At 37.1% G+C, this 19494-nt stretch overlaps 1 protein-coding gene across 1 annotated transcript in view; it reads left to right on the forward strand.

Annotated features, from left to right (window-relative positions):
- The window catches only part of BANK1 (B cell scaffold protein with ankyrin repeats 1), a 278201-nt gene that overhangs the window by 235373 nt on the left and 23334 nt on the right, over positions 1–19494 (forward strand). Inside the window, exons 10-11 of the mRNA XM_026509651.4 lie at positions 4118–4420; positions 18408–18473. Of these exons, the coding sequence (XP_026365436.1) occupies positions 4118–4420; positions 18408–18473 (369 nt within the window). The remainder of the gene's footprint in view (positions 1–4117; positions 4421–18407; positions 18474–19494) is intronic.

Below are 19494 nucleotides of genomic sequence, written 5' to 3' on the forward strand. Positions count from 1 at the left end.
AGAGATACCTGCCACTAATTCACCCGCCGTCCTTCCCTCTGTCCCTTTCTCTCTCTCTCTTTCTGTCTTCCCTTTTTCTCCCTCCCCCACCTTCCGCCCTCCTTCCCTTCCTCCTCCCCTCCTCCCTTTCTTCTAGAACAGTCTCATTACAAAGCTTTAAGTAAGTAAAGCAATAAAACTTGGAAGGAGTTTGTAGTCCTTCACATAAAATGAACCTCAAGCGTCATGTGGAAAAGTAAATGACAACTTTCCTTTTAAAAAGTACTCTTAGTCGTCTGGCAAAAGGAAAAGGCTAATGTTTTACAGATTTGAAAATGACCTTGGGCCCTTCACTCCAACGGTAGCTGCAGGGGAAGCAAGTGGTAAAAGGTTTAGCACGTACTGTACTCAGTATATTGCTAAAGTAGAACAGCAGTTAAATGGCTATATCACATTTTTTCCCAAATGCAGGAATGACCTGTGTAACGAAGGGTGAGGGGGTGTGGGGGCAAGGGGGGTGTAGGTACCATCAAGAGGAGTTCCATATTGGGCTTATCTAGCTGGAGCGTTCAACAGCCTAACAGACTTCCAAGCTCCAGGTTCACCCTACAGTCACTAATTATCACCCACTTTATTGATCACTGTTTTATATCTGCTTTCCAAATTCAAAAAGTGTTCTTACAGTGAAGTTTTAATTAGAAAGATGAAAGAAATACCTATTATTAAAACTCCAGTTGGCATTATGCTTTTTAGCTGTTGAGTCCTAGAGCGCTATAAAGTATACAAACACTGTTTCAAAAAAAGTGAATTTTGAAGCCATGAAATCTAGCATTTGCATCATTGAAGGGCCTGTCTCTGTAAAGGTTGAAGTCGATGACCATAAACCTTTACTAAGGTTATACACTGTATTTAGAGATGAAAAGTCCTCCTTAATGGAAAGTATGGAAAACTTCATGGGCAGTCCTCTGATTCTTTCACTCATTCAACAAATATTTCTTGATTACCTACTGTGTGCCAAGGTCTTACAGACCACTGCGATAGACCAGTACGGTACGTGTATCAATACTGGGGGTGGGGAGAGAGATCTAGATAAGCGGCACACTGACAATAAAATTCTGTTATATTTTCTCACTTTTTACAGATGTGAGTAATTTTATGTAATTATTAAAATAAATTGTTAAGAAGACAATTGTTGTCTTTTATCAGGTTAAATCTCTTAAAGGGGCGAATTACAAATCATATCTTCCCTAATGTAAATTTTTAGACATAGTATGTTGGTTAGAAGGTCTAAAAACACTCTATAGAGAGTATTCACCAGATATCTAAAACCAGAATTGTAACGTTGGCTAATATATCTTCTGAAAAGTACCAAATAGAAAAAGAAAGATAAAACCAAAAAAATCCCCATTTTTTATTTTAAAACTGTACTTTTACTTTTATATTTTCTATGCAATGTTACTTTTGATCTCATCTTTTCATAAGGCTAATATGGGAAATACTGTAAATGGAAAATAAAATGTCAATGTTTTTTCTTATAGTTCTTTCATTAAGGTCTTTGAAAGTAGGACTTCTTTTTTTTTCTTTGTTTTTTTTTGTTTTTTTTTTTTTTTTGCCAGAGACTTTGTGTGGGTTCTTTGACTTCAATTAGTGACACCATCGGAATTGTCTTCTAGAACTGGTTTCCATACGCCCTCAAACTACCAAAAAAGAGACGCCACCTCCTCGTGTCCTGAGCATCAGATAACCCATGATGGATTTATGGGCATATTCACTGGAGAGAACAATATTATAAAACACTATAGAACACTTATTAGTTTATAAAGAACACATTCTCTTTTTTTATCTTCACAACACACTTGCAAGGCAACAATCACTGTGATCCCTCTTTGACTCAGACCCCAGACCACAGAGCCTGTAATTAGAATGTACCAAATACTTCTATAAACAGGCTTCCTCAGCTTTTAAGATTCTTCTCTTTGTTATACACTCTTTCTCTATTTTTTTTTCAAAATTTGGAATGATAGCAGTGATTTACTTTCATGTTTATTTACTAATGTACAACTTGAATTAAGAATGTTCAGCCCCCAATCTGACATGAAAAGTGGAATCTGATACATTGGGAAATAAGAAAGTAAAATGTGTTATTTCTGGTGCAAGCCCAACTTTAGAAAGAGTTGGGAAGGAAGGTGGGTGGAGAAACAAAGGGAGTTAACAGCTCAGGAAATGGGTTGATAAAAGTAAGATAGTTGACACATTCCGCTAAAAATGAAACTGTAAAAATGTTTCCCACACACTTAATCTGGTTTCACCTGTTATGCTGTCAGTGAAACAGAAGTCATGAAGTCAAAATCTCAGTACCATATTATTCATAGGGAGAAAGGCAAGTCACGGTGATTTGGAGTTAGCACGAGGCATGTAGGCATTAGTACTTCTTGGCTTAACCTAACTCAAACAATCAGATTTAAGACTCCTTCGGGGTAGGAGCTCAGCCTCTCCTCATGAGCCTACCCAAAACAATTCCTGTACTACTTAATATATTTTATTCTGCTCTACAACTTATCTTTTTCCTTAACTTCTACATTTTTCCACTAAAATATCCATAAATAACCTGAATTCTTTTGGTCAGATTGTCACCAAAGAGGAAGAATAGTTCTCCCTTAGGTCATATGCATGAATCTCTTAGAACAACCCAGAAAAGCATGATTTTTCAGTCAATAACTGAAATCCTTTCCATTTTATTGTTTTCATTAATACTTTAAGCAAAATATCTGTCAAAAGTCTAATTTTTTTAAAGATTTTATTTATTTATTTGAGAGAGAGAGAGTGGGCGGGGAGGGCCGGAAGGAGGGGGAAAGAGAGTCTTAAGCAGACTCCACGCTGAGCTCGGAGCCAGACAGGGGGCTCAATCCCACAACCCTGAGATCACAACCTGAGCCATAAACAAGAGTCAGACGCTTAACTATGCCACTCAGGAGCCCCAAAGTCTAATTTTTAGTAAAATTCTCATTGGTGTAGCAGAGAGTCATCAAAATTTTTTCCAATGTATTCATTAACCGAAGTATGTGATACCTTTGTCTTCTAAATAACTGCTACTAAAATATTTTAATACATTCTTTAAACAATATGTAAAGATTTTACTGAATATTAAAACCATATAAGATTATTCTTTTCTTATGAATTAATCTTCAAGTCATTGATTATCCATGCCACCTTGTCACAAACCCTACTTTCAGTGTTCTTTATTTAAGAATGAGGTTCATGCTGGCTTATGGACATCAAGAGTTGCATTTTGGAACCTCAGTTTGTCAAGCCACACTGAGACTTCCTGTAAGAAACAGTAATGGCATGTTTGGCTAGTCCCCCTGTCATTTTCAGAGAACTTGAATGTTAGGCAAAACACCCAGTGCAAGCCCTATGAAAGATGAAATGACTTAAAGTGAAAAAAAAATCTTAGCATATTCTGCTTGAAAAACAAATTTTCAGGGGCGCCTGGGTGGCACAGCGGTTAAGCGTCTGCCTTCGGCTCAGGGCGTGATCCCGGCATTATGGGATCGAGCCCCACATCAGGCTCCTCCGCTATGAGCCTGCTTCTTCCTCTCCCACTCCCCCTGCTTGTGTTCCCTCTCTCGCTGGCTGTCTCTATCTCTGTCTAATAAATAATTAAAATCTTTAAAAAAAAAACAAATTTTCAAAGCATTTGGAATTTGAGGTTTAGTTTTATCATTTATATTTATATTAAATCCCTTATAAATTATGTGGAAAATACTTATATGTTTATTTATATGTTTTCAAAGAAGTCCATGTTTTAAACAAACCTTTTTTTTTAAAGATTATATTTTTAAGTAATCTCTATTCCCAACATGGGGCTCAAACTTAGAGCCCTGAGATGAGAGTCACACGCTCCACTGACTGAGTCAGCCGGGACCCCAAACAAACTTTTCAAACTTTTTTTAAACAAAGTTAACAATTACAAACTGCAGGAGGATATGTTAGTAAACTATATGGTGTACTTTTCTTTTTGAAATTTATGAGGCAATATATAAATTATTTGGGGGGAGTTTCAAAGAAGTGACAGATGGACATCAATAATATTGCATATAATAGAAGAGTAACCACCATCTAAATATTTCATGAGCAGGGAAAATGTTTGAAGGCCAAATGGAAAGAAGTCAAAATTGGGGTGATCTCGGAGCAAGACAAGAAATAGGAGGTGAACCCAAAGAAGAAGACAAGAAAGAAGATGAAAAGGAGCAGGAGAAGGAGGAAGACCCATACACGTTTGTTGAGATTGAAGACAGTGACTACGACATGATACTGGCCAATATGAGTACAAAGAAAAAATTGGGGAGTCGGTCTTTCATTATAAACAGACCTCCTGCCCCTACACCTCGACCCACAAATATCCCTCCAAAAGAGGAAACCACACCTTACATAGCTCAAGGTAATGTTTTTTGTTATTGGTTGTGTGTGCGAGTGTTTGGAGGGTGGGAGGACTTGTCCTCTTTTTGGGGGGGTCAAAAACCCCAAAGATGAAAAATTTATTTTCAAGTCATAGGTGAGTTGTATTGGCTATTTTTAAATTTAGAATCACAATGAATAAAAAAAAATAAGAATAATGGGTAGTGTTCTGGTTCATTAAAGAAGGATAGTTTTGACAAATTATCCAAAGTACATGAAACCACAGCTTGTGTGGAGAAATTCTATTTGAAAATTTTCTATAATTCTATAAGAGGGAAGCTCAACTCCTATGAATAATTTGCAACACAAGAAAAGAAGTAAATACTTTACTTTTGACCCAGCTTTACTTTTCGCTCCTAATTCCACTTAAAATAACTTTAAAAACCTAAAAAGTTGTGAATACTAGAATCTCAGATATGCAACCACAATTACTCTGATCATTGCACTTCACTCCAACATTCATTTCATCTGTCATAGAATTTCTACTTCAGTTTAGACTTCAATTCTTCTTTCTCATTTTCTACTCAGTTGAATCTAAATAAAAAACTAACAGATACTCGGGCTCCTGGGTGGCGCAGTCCTTGGGTATCTGCCTTCAGCTCAGGGCGTGATCCCGGCGTTCTGGGATCGAGCCCCACATCAGACTCCTCTGCTGGGAGCCTGCTTCTTCCTCTCCCACTCCCCCTGCTTGTGTTCCCTCTCTCGCTGGCTGTCTCTCTCTGTCAAATAAATAAATAAAAATCTTAAAAAAAAAAAAAACTAACAGATCCTTGAGCTTTCTTGTATACTCTGGGTTGATGGAGTCCACAAGTCCCCAGTGTCTGAGAGATGACTTTTATTTATCCGTGCATTGTAAGCATGTGCATTGAGGGCTTTTTTGGGCTAAAATACCATACTAGGGACTGAGAAAATGGGATAAAACAATTTCTTCATCCTTAAGGAATTCCCGGGTGACAGATATGCAAATAAATATCCAGAGTACAGTGTGACACTTTATTAGAGATTTTTTGAACAAAATGTTTGGACACAAACAAAATGTTTGGGGGATTACCTAGAATAAAACTGAGAAGCAATCGATTACACATTCAAATAATTTAAACCAAGTACTCAAACAGAACATTTAAATATATACCACAAACCTACCCGAAAGAAGCACAGTCATCTGTGCTTCATATGTTGAAAAGAAACCATTCTATTGCTCAAGCACTATGTTTTGAGAAATTTGTATAAGGAAATTTAGCAAGTGTATATAATTACCAGTGTACAATATATTTACTCAACAGTGATCTACTTCTGATAATGTTCAAGAAACTATTAAAAATTAGAAAATAATAACAAAATAATAAATATGTCAGCTAAAAGAAAATGTCAGCTGGAACAATTATCTAGATTATTAAGGCAGGGATAGCTGTAATTAGAAATTCTTAGATAGTGTAACATAGTGACGTCTAGGACATTACTCGCTCTTAGACAAGGATACTACCTCCCAATAAATATTTTTTAAAGAGAGAAGATCAATACAGCTCAACACAAGAATTTAGTTGTATTAGAGAAATTTCTGAATTGGTACTTTATCCTCTGTATCCCAAACCTTGGGGAGTTCTCAGGACCACAAGTAGACACTCCCATGTTGCAGTGCTCTATTTTTTGCATTTTATCTTCTCATCCTTCTATAGGCTGTCATTTTCTTACTTTCCATCAGCTCTTTTTTGTTCTCTATTTGTTCTTTTTTTTTTTTTTAGATTTTATTTATTTATTTAACAGAGAGAGAGAGAGAGAGAACACGAGCCAGGGGGAGGGACAGAGGGCGAAGCAGGCTCCCCACTGAGCAGGGAGCCCAATATGGGACTCGATCCAGGACCCTGGGATCATGACCTGAGCCAAAGGCAGACGCTCAACCAACTGAGCCACCTAGGCACCCCATTTGTTCTTTTTTTATATCATTATTTTCTCTTTCTTTGGCAGTGGTGAGGGCAGTGTAATCAATATCTTTGTTATTATTTTCTTTCATTTTGCTTTGAGTTTTCAAATTTCTGTGATTTCAATTTTTCTGCAATTTTCATATTATCTCTCTTATCTTTGTTGTTTGTGGCTATCTAGAATGCTTGATACTTCCATCAAATATCTTAGCTGTGCTTTTATGTGTAAGAATGAAGCACCAAAAACCTAAAAGGAAACTCTACTTATTAACCTGTGGACTGCATTTTAGGGTCATTGGGAGGTAACCAATTTTTCATTGAATTACCCCAAAATATTAGTTTTTGTAGATCTCATCTTCTATACTTTTTAGTTTACCTAGAATAAAATCCAAAACTCCAACCTACTTTATATATCTGGTCGCCAGACCTTTGAGATCAGAGCATAGGAAGAAGAAGACTGGGAAATTTCACCATTTAGAATGCACAATTTGACTTCTTCCTGTGTTCAGTTCAGTACATAAGCCTTGCCATCCACTGTGCCTCGTGTCCCATGGCCAGAACTACTTTTGTTCAGTTCCTCCAAAGAATAAACATTTCATCCTGGACAGTTGCCTCTGTTCATCGGAGAGGAATTTGAAGCTATGAGTGCTTTAGACTTTCAGCTAATCCTACGTTAAATAAGAGAATTGAGATGATTTTTCTCCTTGTTCATTAATTTATTAATTACATAAAGATTTATTGAGTACCAGATGATAAAATCTTTCTGTGTATTACGTAAATTCCCTACCTGACAATGGTACACTTTGTCATACACACACACACACACGAACCTTAAAGATTCTTAGAAACCTTGAGTTTCTAAGAAATTTTAAAAGCTATTTATCTCACCTACTTATCGCAAGTTTGACACTCTTCAGCATTTATAAGAAATTTTTCTAATTCAATTACACAATGTGATTTAGTCTCACTATATTTGTGTTATATACAGACAGGAACCAGTGTTATAATGTGTGGGGTTTTTGTTTTCATATTTTTTTGCACTTAAGTATATAAAAGCAGATACGGTTTTTTGCCCCGTGTCCCAAATCAGTAGCAAAATCTGAACTGTAAATGAGGTCACCAAAGTTCCTTTCCATTATTTACTCTTTTCCTCTTTCACTGGGATATACTTACTTGCCTCTCCCTTTTATGCTATTGATTGTTGATCATTCTGTTCCCACACTAAGAAAACATTGCCTCATCAGCTAATTCTTTCTTGATGTTCTTTGCATTTCAGAGGGTAAAAGTCTTTCATCACATCTTTCCTCTTTTTTTTTTCTTTTTCATAGCTCAGGCAGCTCAATTAAGTAAAATTGCCATCATTTCCCAGAAAGCCATCCATTCAATTAAAAGAACATTAATTTGCCCCAATTCTTGCCAGAGCACAGAAGTAGTAGCAGAATGTTGGCACATCCAGAGTATGTTAATGTAGCCAAAAGAGAAGGATGTAGAATAGGAGATGGAAGAAGAAGACAAGATGCAGAATCCCAACTTACTATTTCAGAAATTCAAGAAAATACTGGCAAGGAGACTAGGCAAATAAACCGAAGAGATACAGGAAAATCATGTTGGGTTTTGCAAGACCATAGAAAACATGTCTGTTGGTGTCCCTGTCCCTGCCCCGTTCCTGGAATAGAGCTCCTGAAACCTTTGTGATTTCCTGGATAACAGGGTTTTTTTGCTCTAATGAGGCAACTCTGAATGGGCTGCTGAAAGGCTGCTGGATGAGGGCTAGTCATCAAAAACGCCAAGCCATGATTAGAAGCTTGGAATCTTCAGCCCTAGTCCCCCATTTTCTTGAGAAGGGAGAAGGGCTGAATGTGGACTTATTGATCAATACTGCCTATGTGAAGAAGACTCAATAACATCCTAATAGTAGGGGATTCCCAGTGATTCCATGTTGGCAAACAAATCCACACAAGAAGGATGACACACCCCAACTCAATAGGGATAGAAGTTCCTGCACTTGGGACTCTCCCAGACCATCCAGCTATTCATCTGTATCCTTTATCATATCCTTTCATACACTGGCAAATGTGTTTTCCTGAGTTCTGTGAGCCCCTCTAGCTAATTAATTGAACCCAAAGAGGGAGTCATGGGAATCTCCAATTTGTAGCCAAATTAGACAGAAGCTGTGAATAAGACAGGAATCTACTACTTGTGATTGGCATTTGGTGTAGAATGGAAGCAAACCCGTGGGACTGAGCCCTTCTCCCATGGGATCTGACACTATTGCCAGGTAGCGTAGAACTGAGTTAAATCGTAGGACACTCAACTGGAGTCATAGAATTGCTTGATGGGGGAAACCTCCGCACATTTGGTGACCATAAGTGACTGAAATGAAGTGTTGTGAGTACATTAAAGGTGTGAAAGTGAAAGAGACACACATAAAAGAAAGACAGGAGGGGAACTGGGTCTCCCCATTACAGTTTGGCAGAAGGTATTCAGATTCAGCTGCTGTTAACTACGCAAGTAACTTCATTTATCTGAGATTCCATTTCCTCATTGTAAGTTTGGGATAAAAATACCTACTTCAAGGATTGTTGTAATCTTTAAGTAAGATAAAATTAGCTATCACCCAGCACAATATTTGGTATGTGGTATACACTCAAGAGGTCATAATTAAAAGCAATTCTACTTCATCTTTCCTCAGGTTCTGGGCAGACAATAACTGTGATAAACTAACTTTATAGAAAAAAATGTGTCCTTCCTGGATTCTGGTGGAGTCAGAGGCCAAGGAAGCTTTTAGAGATGGAGAAGGAGGAGGGGAATATCCTGCCTTCTAAAGGGACAGTTGGCTTCATCTACTCCTTATAACAATTATTATGAGACAATTTTTGTGATAATTTCTAATTCACGCAACAATCCTACATGGTTGGCATTAATAGCTTCATTTTGCAGATAACAAACTGATGTTCAGTGAGTTTCAGCGTCTTTCCCATGGTGATAAAATTAGGAAGAGGAAGATGTAGGGTTTCGACCTAGATCAGTCTGGTTCCCATGTCTGTACACATGGCACCACAAATTTCCTTTGTTGATATATTTATTTCAGGATTATTTTTTAATATTTATTTCCCTCTTCTGACCCATAAGATCTATGGAGGAAGAGACCAACCTTTTCTGTTGTTGCCCATCATTGTATCTTTGGTACCAAGCTTAGTGCTGAATTCATACTAGAAACTATGAATATTTGATGAATATTAATTGAATGAATACAAAGATGAAAAAATGATAAAAGTGACAAAACCACATCAATGTGGTTCATTAGGACACTTGATTCACACTCTGGAGGATAATCAGAATAATATATCAATCTACTAATTCCTAAATTTCTCTTGTTTTAAACCACCTTATTTTTTTTTAATTTTTTTTAATTTGAGTATAGTTGGCCCACAAAGTCACATTAGTTTTCAGGTGTACAACACAGTGATTCAGCTTCTTTATACATTATGCTATGCTCACCACAAGTGTAGCTACCAACTGTCACCACACAATACTATTACAATACCTTTGACCATATTCCTTATGCTGTACCTTTTCTCTCCATGACTTATTCATTCCATAACTGGAAGCCTGTACTTCCCACTGCCCTTCACCCATTTTGTGCCCCCACCATGACCCACACACACACTCTCCCCTCTGACAACCATCAGTTTGTTCTCTATTTACAGGTCTGAATCTTTTTGTTTATTCATTTATTTTATTTTTTTTAGATTCTACATATGAGTGAAATCATATGGTATTTGTCTTGACAGTTAAACCATCCTATGCTTGAAGTACAACTAATGTGAAAAGGGGAGATCATACAAAAAAGGCCAAAGTTCTTGGATACTGACGTACAGCTAAGCATTCTAACCCCTTTCACACAGCGTAATATAATAGAGAGAGGCTCTGTTTTGACCGTCACCCCTGGAAATGTAACTTATTGATGCAAAACTAAACCCATGGTTCATTTTATTAAGAGATATGTTTCTGATTTTTTATTCAATTACTCTCATACTCTAATTTTGGGTGAAAAACAACAAAAGAATAATTTATTTTTCTTAAATGATAAGTTTCTGAAGTCTGTATGCTTTCAGATGTGTTTTCTCCCTGTAATATGGCAAAGGATCAAGTTCATTAAGTTTCAAGAATATGGAGAAATTAATATGGATTTATAGTCCTCCTTAATGACATATTTCTTGATTTAAGACTAATCAAGGAAAGAAAATGAATACTCTGCATTATGTATATAGATTGGTAGTAAAACTATATCCATAAAGCATGCAAAGAGACAACTGCCTATTGAGGAAAATTCTTCAACATCAATGGGCAATTTCCCATTTTCCCCTCACACAATTAATAGAACCAAGATCCTTCTTCAGAGTCGGTGTTGCTGGTGTGGGGTAGAATGTAATTTCCCTTTCAATTCTCAATTGCTACTGAGTTGCCCTTGGCATTTTGCAGAGCAACAAAGTTGTGTATGACCTTTTTGAGAGCTACTCAGCTACTGGGACCCCAAAATGTCAAGTACAACTCAGTTGCTCTCAGAAATTTTCCACTTGCAATTCATTTGTACTTGAAATTTATCACACACAATGTAATTGAAATGCAAACAGAAAAAAAGACCTTGTAGAATCTCTTAGGAAAATTAATCCTTATCATCGTATATGTGAGAGAACAGAATGATCTCTGTCCTCATTAGTGAAGAAATATGGTCAAGTGGATTAAAGTAAGACTTAGGTCAAGTGCCTTGTATCCTACTCTGTGACTGGGTGACCTTGTCCAAGCCATTTAGCTTCAGGACTTAGTATGTATATCACAGATGCTCTCAGGACAGAGGGACATATATGTCATTCTATTTGTAAGAGCAATGTCCCTGTATTCCCCCCGTGATTCTCCCCTTATCCCCTTTCCTTGATAGGGTGCTGGCACAGCTCTACAAAGGAACGTTGTTCAGACTTGTGCTCGCACTGTCCTTCAGAGGGAATCAGCCTGCCTGTGGAACCCAGGGGCTTTCTGTCCTCCTCACAGCAGCACATCACAGCAACATTGGATGAAACCTATGAAGGACTTTGCTGACCATCTGTTAGAGTGTTGGCATAATAATGAAGAACTTTTCCAGCCTCATCTTCCAGAAATTCAATTCCTTCATGTTAGCGAAGGAAGAAAGAGTAATCAACTGTGGTCTAAATTGACATTAAAAAATTTATATTACATGTGAAAAATAAATGCAAATATTATCAAGCACTTAAATTTTTATTCAGTAGCAGAGTGAATTCTGGTCTTTTCCCCTTTAACTTTGGATACTTATAGAGTCTCTGTTAAATATCTCTTTAATAAGAAGTTTGATTGGCCTAGAATAGTAGTTCTTATCTGGTGGCGATTTGCCTCCAGGGAGACATTTGGCAATGTTTAGGGACATTTTCAGTTATCATCACTGGGACAGTACTAATGGCATCTAGTTTGTAGAGGCCAGGCATGCCACTAATCCTTCCTACAAGGCACAAGAAAGGCCCCATCACAAAGAATTACCCAGTTCAAAATGTCAACAGTGCCAAGGTTGAGAACCATGACATGGATTGTTTCCATTGTTAGGACAAAGTAAACATCTGAATAGAATACTTCAGAGAATGGTCATTTGAACATGAAATCATAGACGGATCAAATAGCTATCCACACGAATTGTCTTTTTTCTCAAATTAGATTTCCTAAATTCACAATATTTTTCACCAGCACTTTTAGTGTGTACATCTTTTTTTTCCTCTAAATATGTAACAGTTGGAGAAAAACAAGATGTTCTGTGGGGTTGGCACACTGAGAAGAGCCTCCTCGGAGGGACCAGCAGCATGGTGGAATGAAATTCATGAAGATTGTGAAGCTGGGTGAAACTGAATTTGAATCATGACTTAACCACTTAAAAATTGTGTAGCTTTGTGCAAGTGATATAGCCTTGCTTCATTTGTTAAAAGAAGAAGAAGAAGAAGACTTCCTGCATAGAGTTTTTATGGGAATTGAAATGACGTAAGTACCTTAAGAAGAAGGAGGAGAAGAAGAAGAAGGACAAGGAGAAGGAGAAGGAGAAGAAAGAAGAAAGAAGAAGCAGGGAAAACCTCCTGCATAGAGTTTTTATGGGAATTGAAATGACATAGGTACCGTAGCTGGCGCAACAGAGTAGGATGCAAAGCTGGTAATCACCACGATGGAGGGTATTCTGTAGACACGGAGGTGAGACAGGACCTGCTAGATCTTTTTAGTTGGTGTGCCTTTGGCTTCTTACCTTGGGTTTCATATGCCAGTATCTCATCTTGCATGACTTTTCCAAGTTATTTATTTACTATCAATAATGAATACTACACAGAACAACAGCAACAGCCCTGTCCTTTTAGAGTTTTCAATCTGCATTTCTATAGTTTGAGTCTTAATGGCATAATTAGTATTTAATGTCTGCTCAAAGCGAGCATGACCAGGTCCTGTTAGTTACCTCTTAAGATAGCAACATTTCCTGATATAAGGATAAAAAGAGAGGCCAGAGAAGTTATTTTTGGTAATCACCAAGCATGAACCAAAAGATGAACTCATCATAGTTTCCAGAGTATTATGATGGCTTCTCAACAACCCAAACCACTTCTCTTTAAAACAAAAGGAAAATTACTAGGGATGTTACTAGAGTGATGTCTTCACTTACGTCATTATTGAATACAAATGGTCAAAAAGAAAAATCAGGCAATGAGCCTAAATGAAATAGTATGGGAGGAGATGAACCCCCAGTCCAGTGTTATGCAAGCAATAGGTGTTCAATGCATGTTGCCTGCCTGGTAACAAGAGGAAGGAGGACCTGCCTGCCCAGTGGTGGATTGGAGATTTTGCTAATAAACTCGTTGCAATGGCCTCAAGCTCAAATTACACAGAATTCCACAAACCAACCGCTCTCTGTCTTTCGGAATATCTCAACTTCCTGGATAAGAAACATTTCTAGAATAGAAATATTCTTATTTGCATCAAAGGAGTAAGTATGCAAATAAAAACAGTTTGTATTCTACTCTAGTAAAAATTAGGTTCCTTAGAAACAGAAAAAAATAATTTATAATAAGATTTCCTGTTTTGGGAAAAGATTTTTATGGGAACATGTCTATTAGACTTAAAGTTTCCATTACAAATTGGAGAGAAAATTCATGCTTTCTCCTTAGGAGAAAATTGATATTGCCATTGAATTAGAATGTTTACGCCATTTTCCTTCTGGTAGTTATGTGATTTCCAACTTTTCTTCCCTACCACTCTCAGAAGTAAGCTTAAACACTTCTGTGACCTCCTGTCTGCTGGTTGACCTTTTGCAGTATTCTCCTTTAAAAAAAGAATAACACAACTGCTGACTACATATTATCTCCCAGGCAGTACACTACTTTCAGTTGGACAGCCTTCACAGTACGAGGCTGACGTGACTGTGGCCACGCCAACCCTTATGTGCCTATTCAACTGTAGTGACCTATGTTTGATATAATAACCTGTAACTATTGATAACAGAATGAAATGGTTGTTTTAAGCCAGTTGGGGTGCTCTATCTATGTTGGTCAATTTGCAAAAAGCTACATCTCTCCTCTGAGCTTCAGTTTGCTTAACCAGTGTGACTACTTATAGGGTTAGAATATTCTCTTAATCTGTTTTTGCTGGTTAGACAAAGGGGTTGTTGACAGTGCTTTGAGGGTTTTTGTTCGTTTGTTTTTACCTCATTTTACCTTTTTTGTGATTATCTGTCACAGGGTGCAAATTGGGAGAACGAGGTGGAAGAGTAAGTCTACAAGGGTCAAATTACTACCTTCGCCCTCCCTGATTGTTTCTTATTTCTATGCTTTCTCATGGATAGGCACTAAGGACTCATTTGACCTTTGCTTAAATTAATACATCAAAATGGAGGGCACTGTGGAAACTCTGACTAGGTCTTAGTTGCCTTTGCCTAACACTGTAGTTGGTTACATAGTTAGCAACGTAATGAAAGTTTATTGAGTGAATAACAAACACACTGCTGCTACCTGTACAATATCATTCCGAGAACCTGCAGCACAATGCAAATCTGTCCACTTTTTTATATCAAATTTCTAGTTTCGAGAACAATCTTCAGTGATAGTTGTAAACATTTTATTTTGCACTTCTAATGGGCATGGAACATCAAGGGGTTTGCTGTTTATAAGCCACATCTTTATGAATGCATTTGGCTATTGCACAGACATTCCATTACCTTAGCCACTTACAAAGAAATTCCAGATAAGTTTTGTCAGATGTTTTAAGGAGGGTGGCTTTAGAAGGGTCCCTTTGCTTGAAATAGGCCACAAATGCAGTTGACATGATGAATGTTCTTACGAAAGCAACCTGGAAAGACAAATAGTACCTGTGATTTCGTTATATTTCACCTTCTCCTCCTCCTCTGTTCTTCTGATAGTTCTGCTTTGTTTAATGTTTTGAATATTTAATGGTATGCTAATTTTTTTCCATTTAGTGTCATTTCTATTCTAGAGAAGATTTTATAGAAGGTGTTCCGCCAATATTTAAGATAAATGGGGATGGTATTTGGGACGTCGGCATTGTTGGAGGTTATTTTGAACCTCAAAATTTGTTTTTCTTTCTCTATGGACTTTTTTTAATGTTTAAAGGTGGTGACAACTACTAATAATGTATTCATTTTCCTTTCTTCTCAAATTCCAATTTTAGGTAGGAAGAGAAAAATAAGATTTCACTGACGCAGAGTCATCAAAGTTGATGTATGTCATAATTGCCTTAATACCATTTTTTGAACATTGATGCAGTAAAATATGATTTAAATAAAATAGTATCCTGCAAGAATTCAAACACATAGGGCCAGGATCACCTCCATATTTTATAAAAAATTAATCTTGGTCTGTGATTCAACTTTCTAGTTTTTCTATTAGTCTAAGCCCTCGGTACAAATAATCTCTTCCTCAAAACAGAGCCCCCTATTTAAATTCATACTGAAGAATTTATCCAGGCACCATTGGGCCCGGAGTGACTTGGGAAATAAGAATTGGTAGCATCTTAGAATGTCAGAGTTGAGGGAGAATTCAGAGATAATCTCATCTGAGCTCCACCTTTCTCAGCAAGACAATAAAGGCTAGGAAGGGGAAAGCCATTTTCCCATGTCACATATGTTGTTAACATTAAAACAGATTATACCCTCTCCACTGTGCCGAGTTGGTTAGCATTCTGGCATATAGGTGTTTTTCGTTTTTTTTTTTTTTCCCAATTTCTGTATGTTTAAAATAGACTCTCATCTTATTCACCACAAATCTTGTACAAAAGTATATACTTTCATATATAAAGCTAAGTGACCCATAACCCAATGATCAATTCTCAGGATAACGTGGACTTTACATTTACCTCTGATAAAGGTTGTGTCAGTGAGCATGGAAAATAGAAAGCGTATAAAGCTTTTTAGAACAAAGTTTTTACTGGTAAATTCAAAATGTTTCAGCTAATATTAACTGTAAAAAAGAAAGATTAACGAATTCTGGAATTGTATGTCTATCTATACTTTTCCGAAGGCTAACAGAGTATGTTTCCTTGTCATGCATGTTTGAGTCAGTGATCGTTTTGATGGACTAGCTCTTTCTTCAGGAGACACGTTAATATAGGTCTTTTTCCAAGATTACGTCACTTGCAAATATACCTCCTAACTTCCGTAGCATCGAGAAAACAGCGTGTTTGGTAATGTGTTAATTGCGTCTTTGTAAGGAAATGAGGCCTGTGTGTAGGTGGAAGGAAGGGGCCGGTTGAAATGGGTGCAGCTGGAGGTGAGTTAGGAGGGAATTTCAAGAGAGATTATCCAGGGAGAAAGGGCCTTTGTACTGTGGGGTGTGATGGGTTGCACACCCTGCTTTTAAAAAGTTCTGTTATCCGCATTTTGATAACCATCCTTCTCAGACATCCACCTCCCCTCCCAATCTCTCGTCAGATCCCAGGCTCCTCAGGCTGCAAGCCCTGGTGAAATCTCAACAAGAAATAAATACACTCTTTATAATTCTAGGGCTAGAAACTGAAAGAGAGTGTTGACTTGCGTCGCATTTACTGCATTTCACGCGCGCTGGGCATTTGTTAGCAGAACCACATATAGGATGTAAAATGATTTTAAACAAATTAATGCCAAAAATCTGGAAAAACTAATTCCAAGTACTCTGTAGCTTCAAAATACAGCAGAATTGTTAAAACTAATCAATTGATGCACTCTTTATTTGGAGAGTTTGTGTCCGGATTTATCTTTGGATTCAGATTATTTTCCATATTAATGATGTCAGAATACAGCCTTTTTTTTTGTCTTAGACATTTTCAGTTATTATCTTCACAATATTGGCAAAAAGAGAAGCGCTCAAAGACTCCGCCTGTCATTAAAATTTCAAGTGTTTCATTTTTTCAAGACTTTTTAGAACTAGCCAATGGGAAAAAATCAAGCACCACTTGTAAAAATTTTTCTAATATCCTAAAATATATTCACACACAATATATCCATCGTTACATTTTATTTAAGGAAAAATATAAACCACAATCCCAGAACTTGACATTAAGTTATACTTAGCATGTTTTCCAAATACTAACTTCAAGCAGAAAATTGATTTTCAACCAGAAATGTTATTTCATGTGTATAATTTTTCTTAAACACATCATACTTTGAAAATATTTTTGCTTTTCCTGTTTGAAAGAAGACAGTAGGGCAGAGTACCTTTGTCTTGACAATAGCTGGCAAACTAAATATGCTTAATAAATCATTTTTGATGTGATAGGATTTGGGGCAATTTTTTAAATTCAAAAAAATGTCATCTGGATTGAACACAGGTATGACCTTGATAATAGATTGGTCTAAAGAATGTTAAAACTAAAGACAGAAGATGTAAGACAATGCTTGCTCCCTCTCACAGGCTCGATTGTCCCAGGAAAGCCTGGTGAGCTGCTAAGAGGAACAAGAGACCCAAGCCTGCTGGAAATGCTCAAGGGTTCTTTTGAATCCGCTCCCTCAATCTCCTTTATCTTTCAAAGGAAATAGTTATGGAAGAGAAGAGACAGCGGTGCTGTGGAGAACCAAGCAATAGATTGAAGTTAAAGGCTTGAGGCTCTAAATCACATCTCTACTAACAATAGTTCTGGGATCATTGCGAAATTACTTAGCCCCTTTACAAGTTAGTAAAACTTCCACCTCCCTCATCTTTAAACATACAAGGTTGGACTCAATTTCCAAGGCCTCTAGCAGTTCCCAAACCCTGTAATTCAGACTACCCATAAAAAATAAATGGAACGAATTCTGGGATGTTCAGTTTCTAAAGTCAAGTTGTAAAAGGTATAGGCTTTTTCATTAACGAATGCCAGAGCTGTACGGAACTTTGTGGGTGCTCAATAAATATTAAACAATCAATTTTATCTTTCATCTGCAAAATGGGGTGAGTAATGCTGACTTGTCTCACAGAATTTCGTGCGAGAAATAATAAATGAGAACAAAGCACTTTTCAGATAATGAAGTAATTCGAATAAGCTGCTTTAATAGGTCTGAGGTCTAGCTAGATGATGCAAGAATAAAGTGTCTTTTTTATTATTACATCTGTGAAATACAGCGGTCTTTTCATCTGTTTAAGAAGAAACAGTCATTATCCTTGCTTATCACCAGAAAGGCAGCATGAGTAATTTCTGTGCAAATGGAATTTTTCATGTGATTTTAACATTTATCAGTTTTAACAAAATGCACCCTTTAGCTTTACCTGATATCAGAATGGAATCATATCTTGATTTAAATAGTTTAACGAGGTGTTCCATCGGCATTGCACTCTCTGCCTAAGGAAAATGCTTTTCTAAATGACTGATAAGCTGCGTAAATGAGAAAATTGTAAATTTAATAATCCTCCTACTCAAAAATAATACAGTTCAAGAATTGCTACTAAGGAAAATGAGGTATCGCATTCTAGTTTCCTGGAGACTCCCACAGTCTGTTCTTTTTTATGTTTGTGTTCGATAAATATTATGTGCTATTTTTTTTTACAGTGTTTCAACAGAAGACAGCCAAAAGACAATCTGATGGTGACAAGTTCCATGGTCCTAAGAGACAAGGTACTGACATGAACTTCAGCTTATTTAATAATCTCTAAGTAAGATTTAAAGAAGTCTTACGAATATTGGATAAAGTCTCTGAGGATAGAAGTAAATAATTGTGTGCCTGATTGGTTGTACTCTTTAATTAGTGTCTTGCCCAAATATAATTTTGGCATAAGATTAATACAAGAAAATTATTTCAGTTAATAAAGGGAAGAAACAGCCTTGTGAGAATGTTTGTAGTGGTGTCGATGATATTGTTACCAGGGCTCTAGGAAGGTCAAGTAAGACAAATTCTCTAACCTGCACAGAGACCATGCTTTAATAGACCACTAGAGAGAAGCCTGTGGAGTGTAAGTTGAGAGGGTTGGGAGCAGAGGAACAGATGATTGATTCCCCAAAGAAGGGGACCAGCATGGGATTACTGTACTCTGCATTGAATTCCAATCTAAGACTAGACCCTTGTCTCACCAGTCTCTTGCCCTCTGACCTTGATCTAGCAGTTTTTGGAACACTTACTTGTCATGCAGAAAAAAAACTGGAAACCGTAGCTACAGAGACATCACACACAGAAAAATTTTCCTTCCTCTCTACGAAGAGGCTGCTGCCTCCAATTTTCCCTGACATACACGGTTCTGATTGAAAAGAGAAACTCTAGCAGGTTATTTGTTATGATTTTTCCCCCGATAATAAGAGCTTGGTTAAAATTTAAAAATGAAAAATGTAAATGGTGACAGATATAGGGGGCTCGCTCTGATAATCAATAATCTCAACGCCCCTTGGAAATAACTTTAGTCCAAGATAGCATTGCCTTGAAATTGCTACTAGTAAATTATTAAAAGACATTAAAATAAAACCAAGAGGTTATCTCACAGTAGCCACTGAACACCGCCACCCCCCAGCCAGTGTCCCTTTGTGTCATCATAGAGATGGCTAGGCACTGATTGCACCCACTTCGCACCCCACTGAGCTACTAAATACACCACCTCAGTGGACCTGCTCCTAGGACGTCATGGATTGTCCTCCAAACAACAGTATG

Source organism: Ursus arctos, unplaced genomic scaffold (assembly GCF_023065955.2).
Source record: "Ursus arctos isolate Adak ecotype North America unplaced genomic scaffold, UrsArc2.0 scaffold_9, whole genome shotgun sequence".
Taxonomy (NCBI): Eukaryota; Metazoa; Chordata; class Mammalia; order Carnivora; family Ursidae; genus Ursus; species Ursus arctos.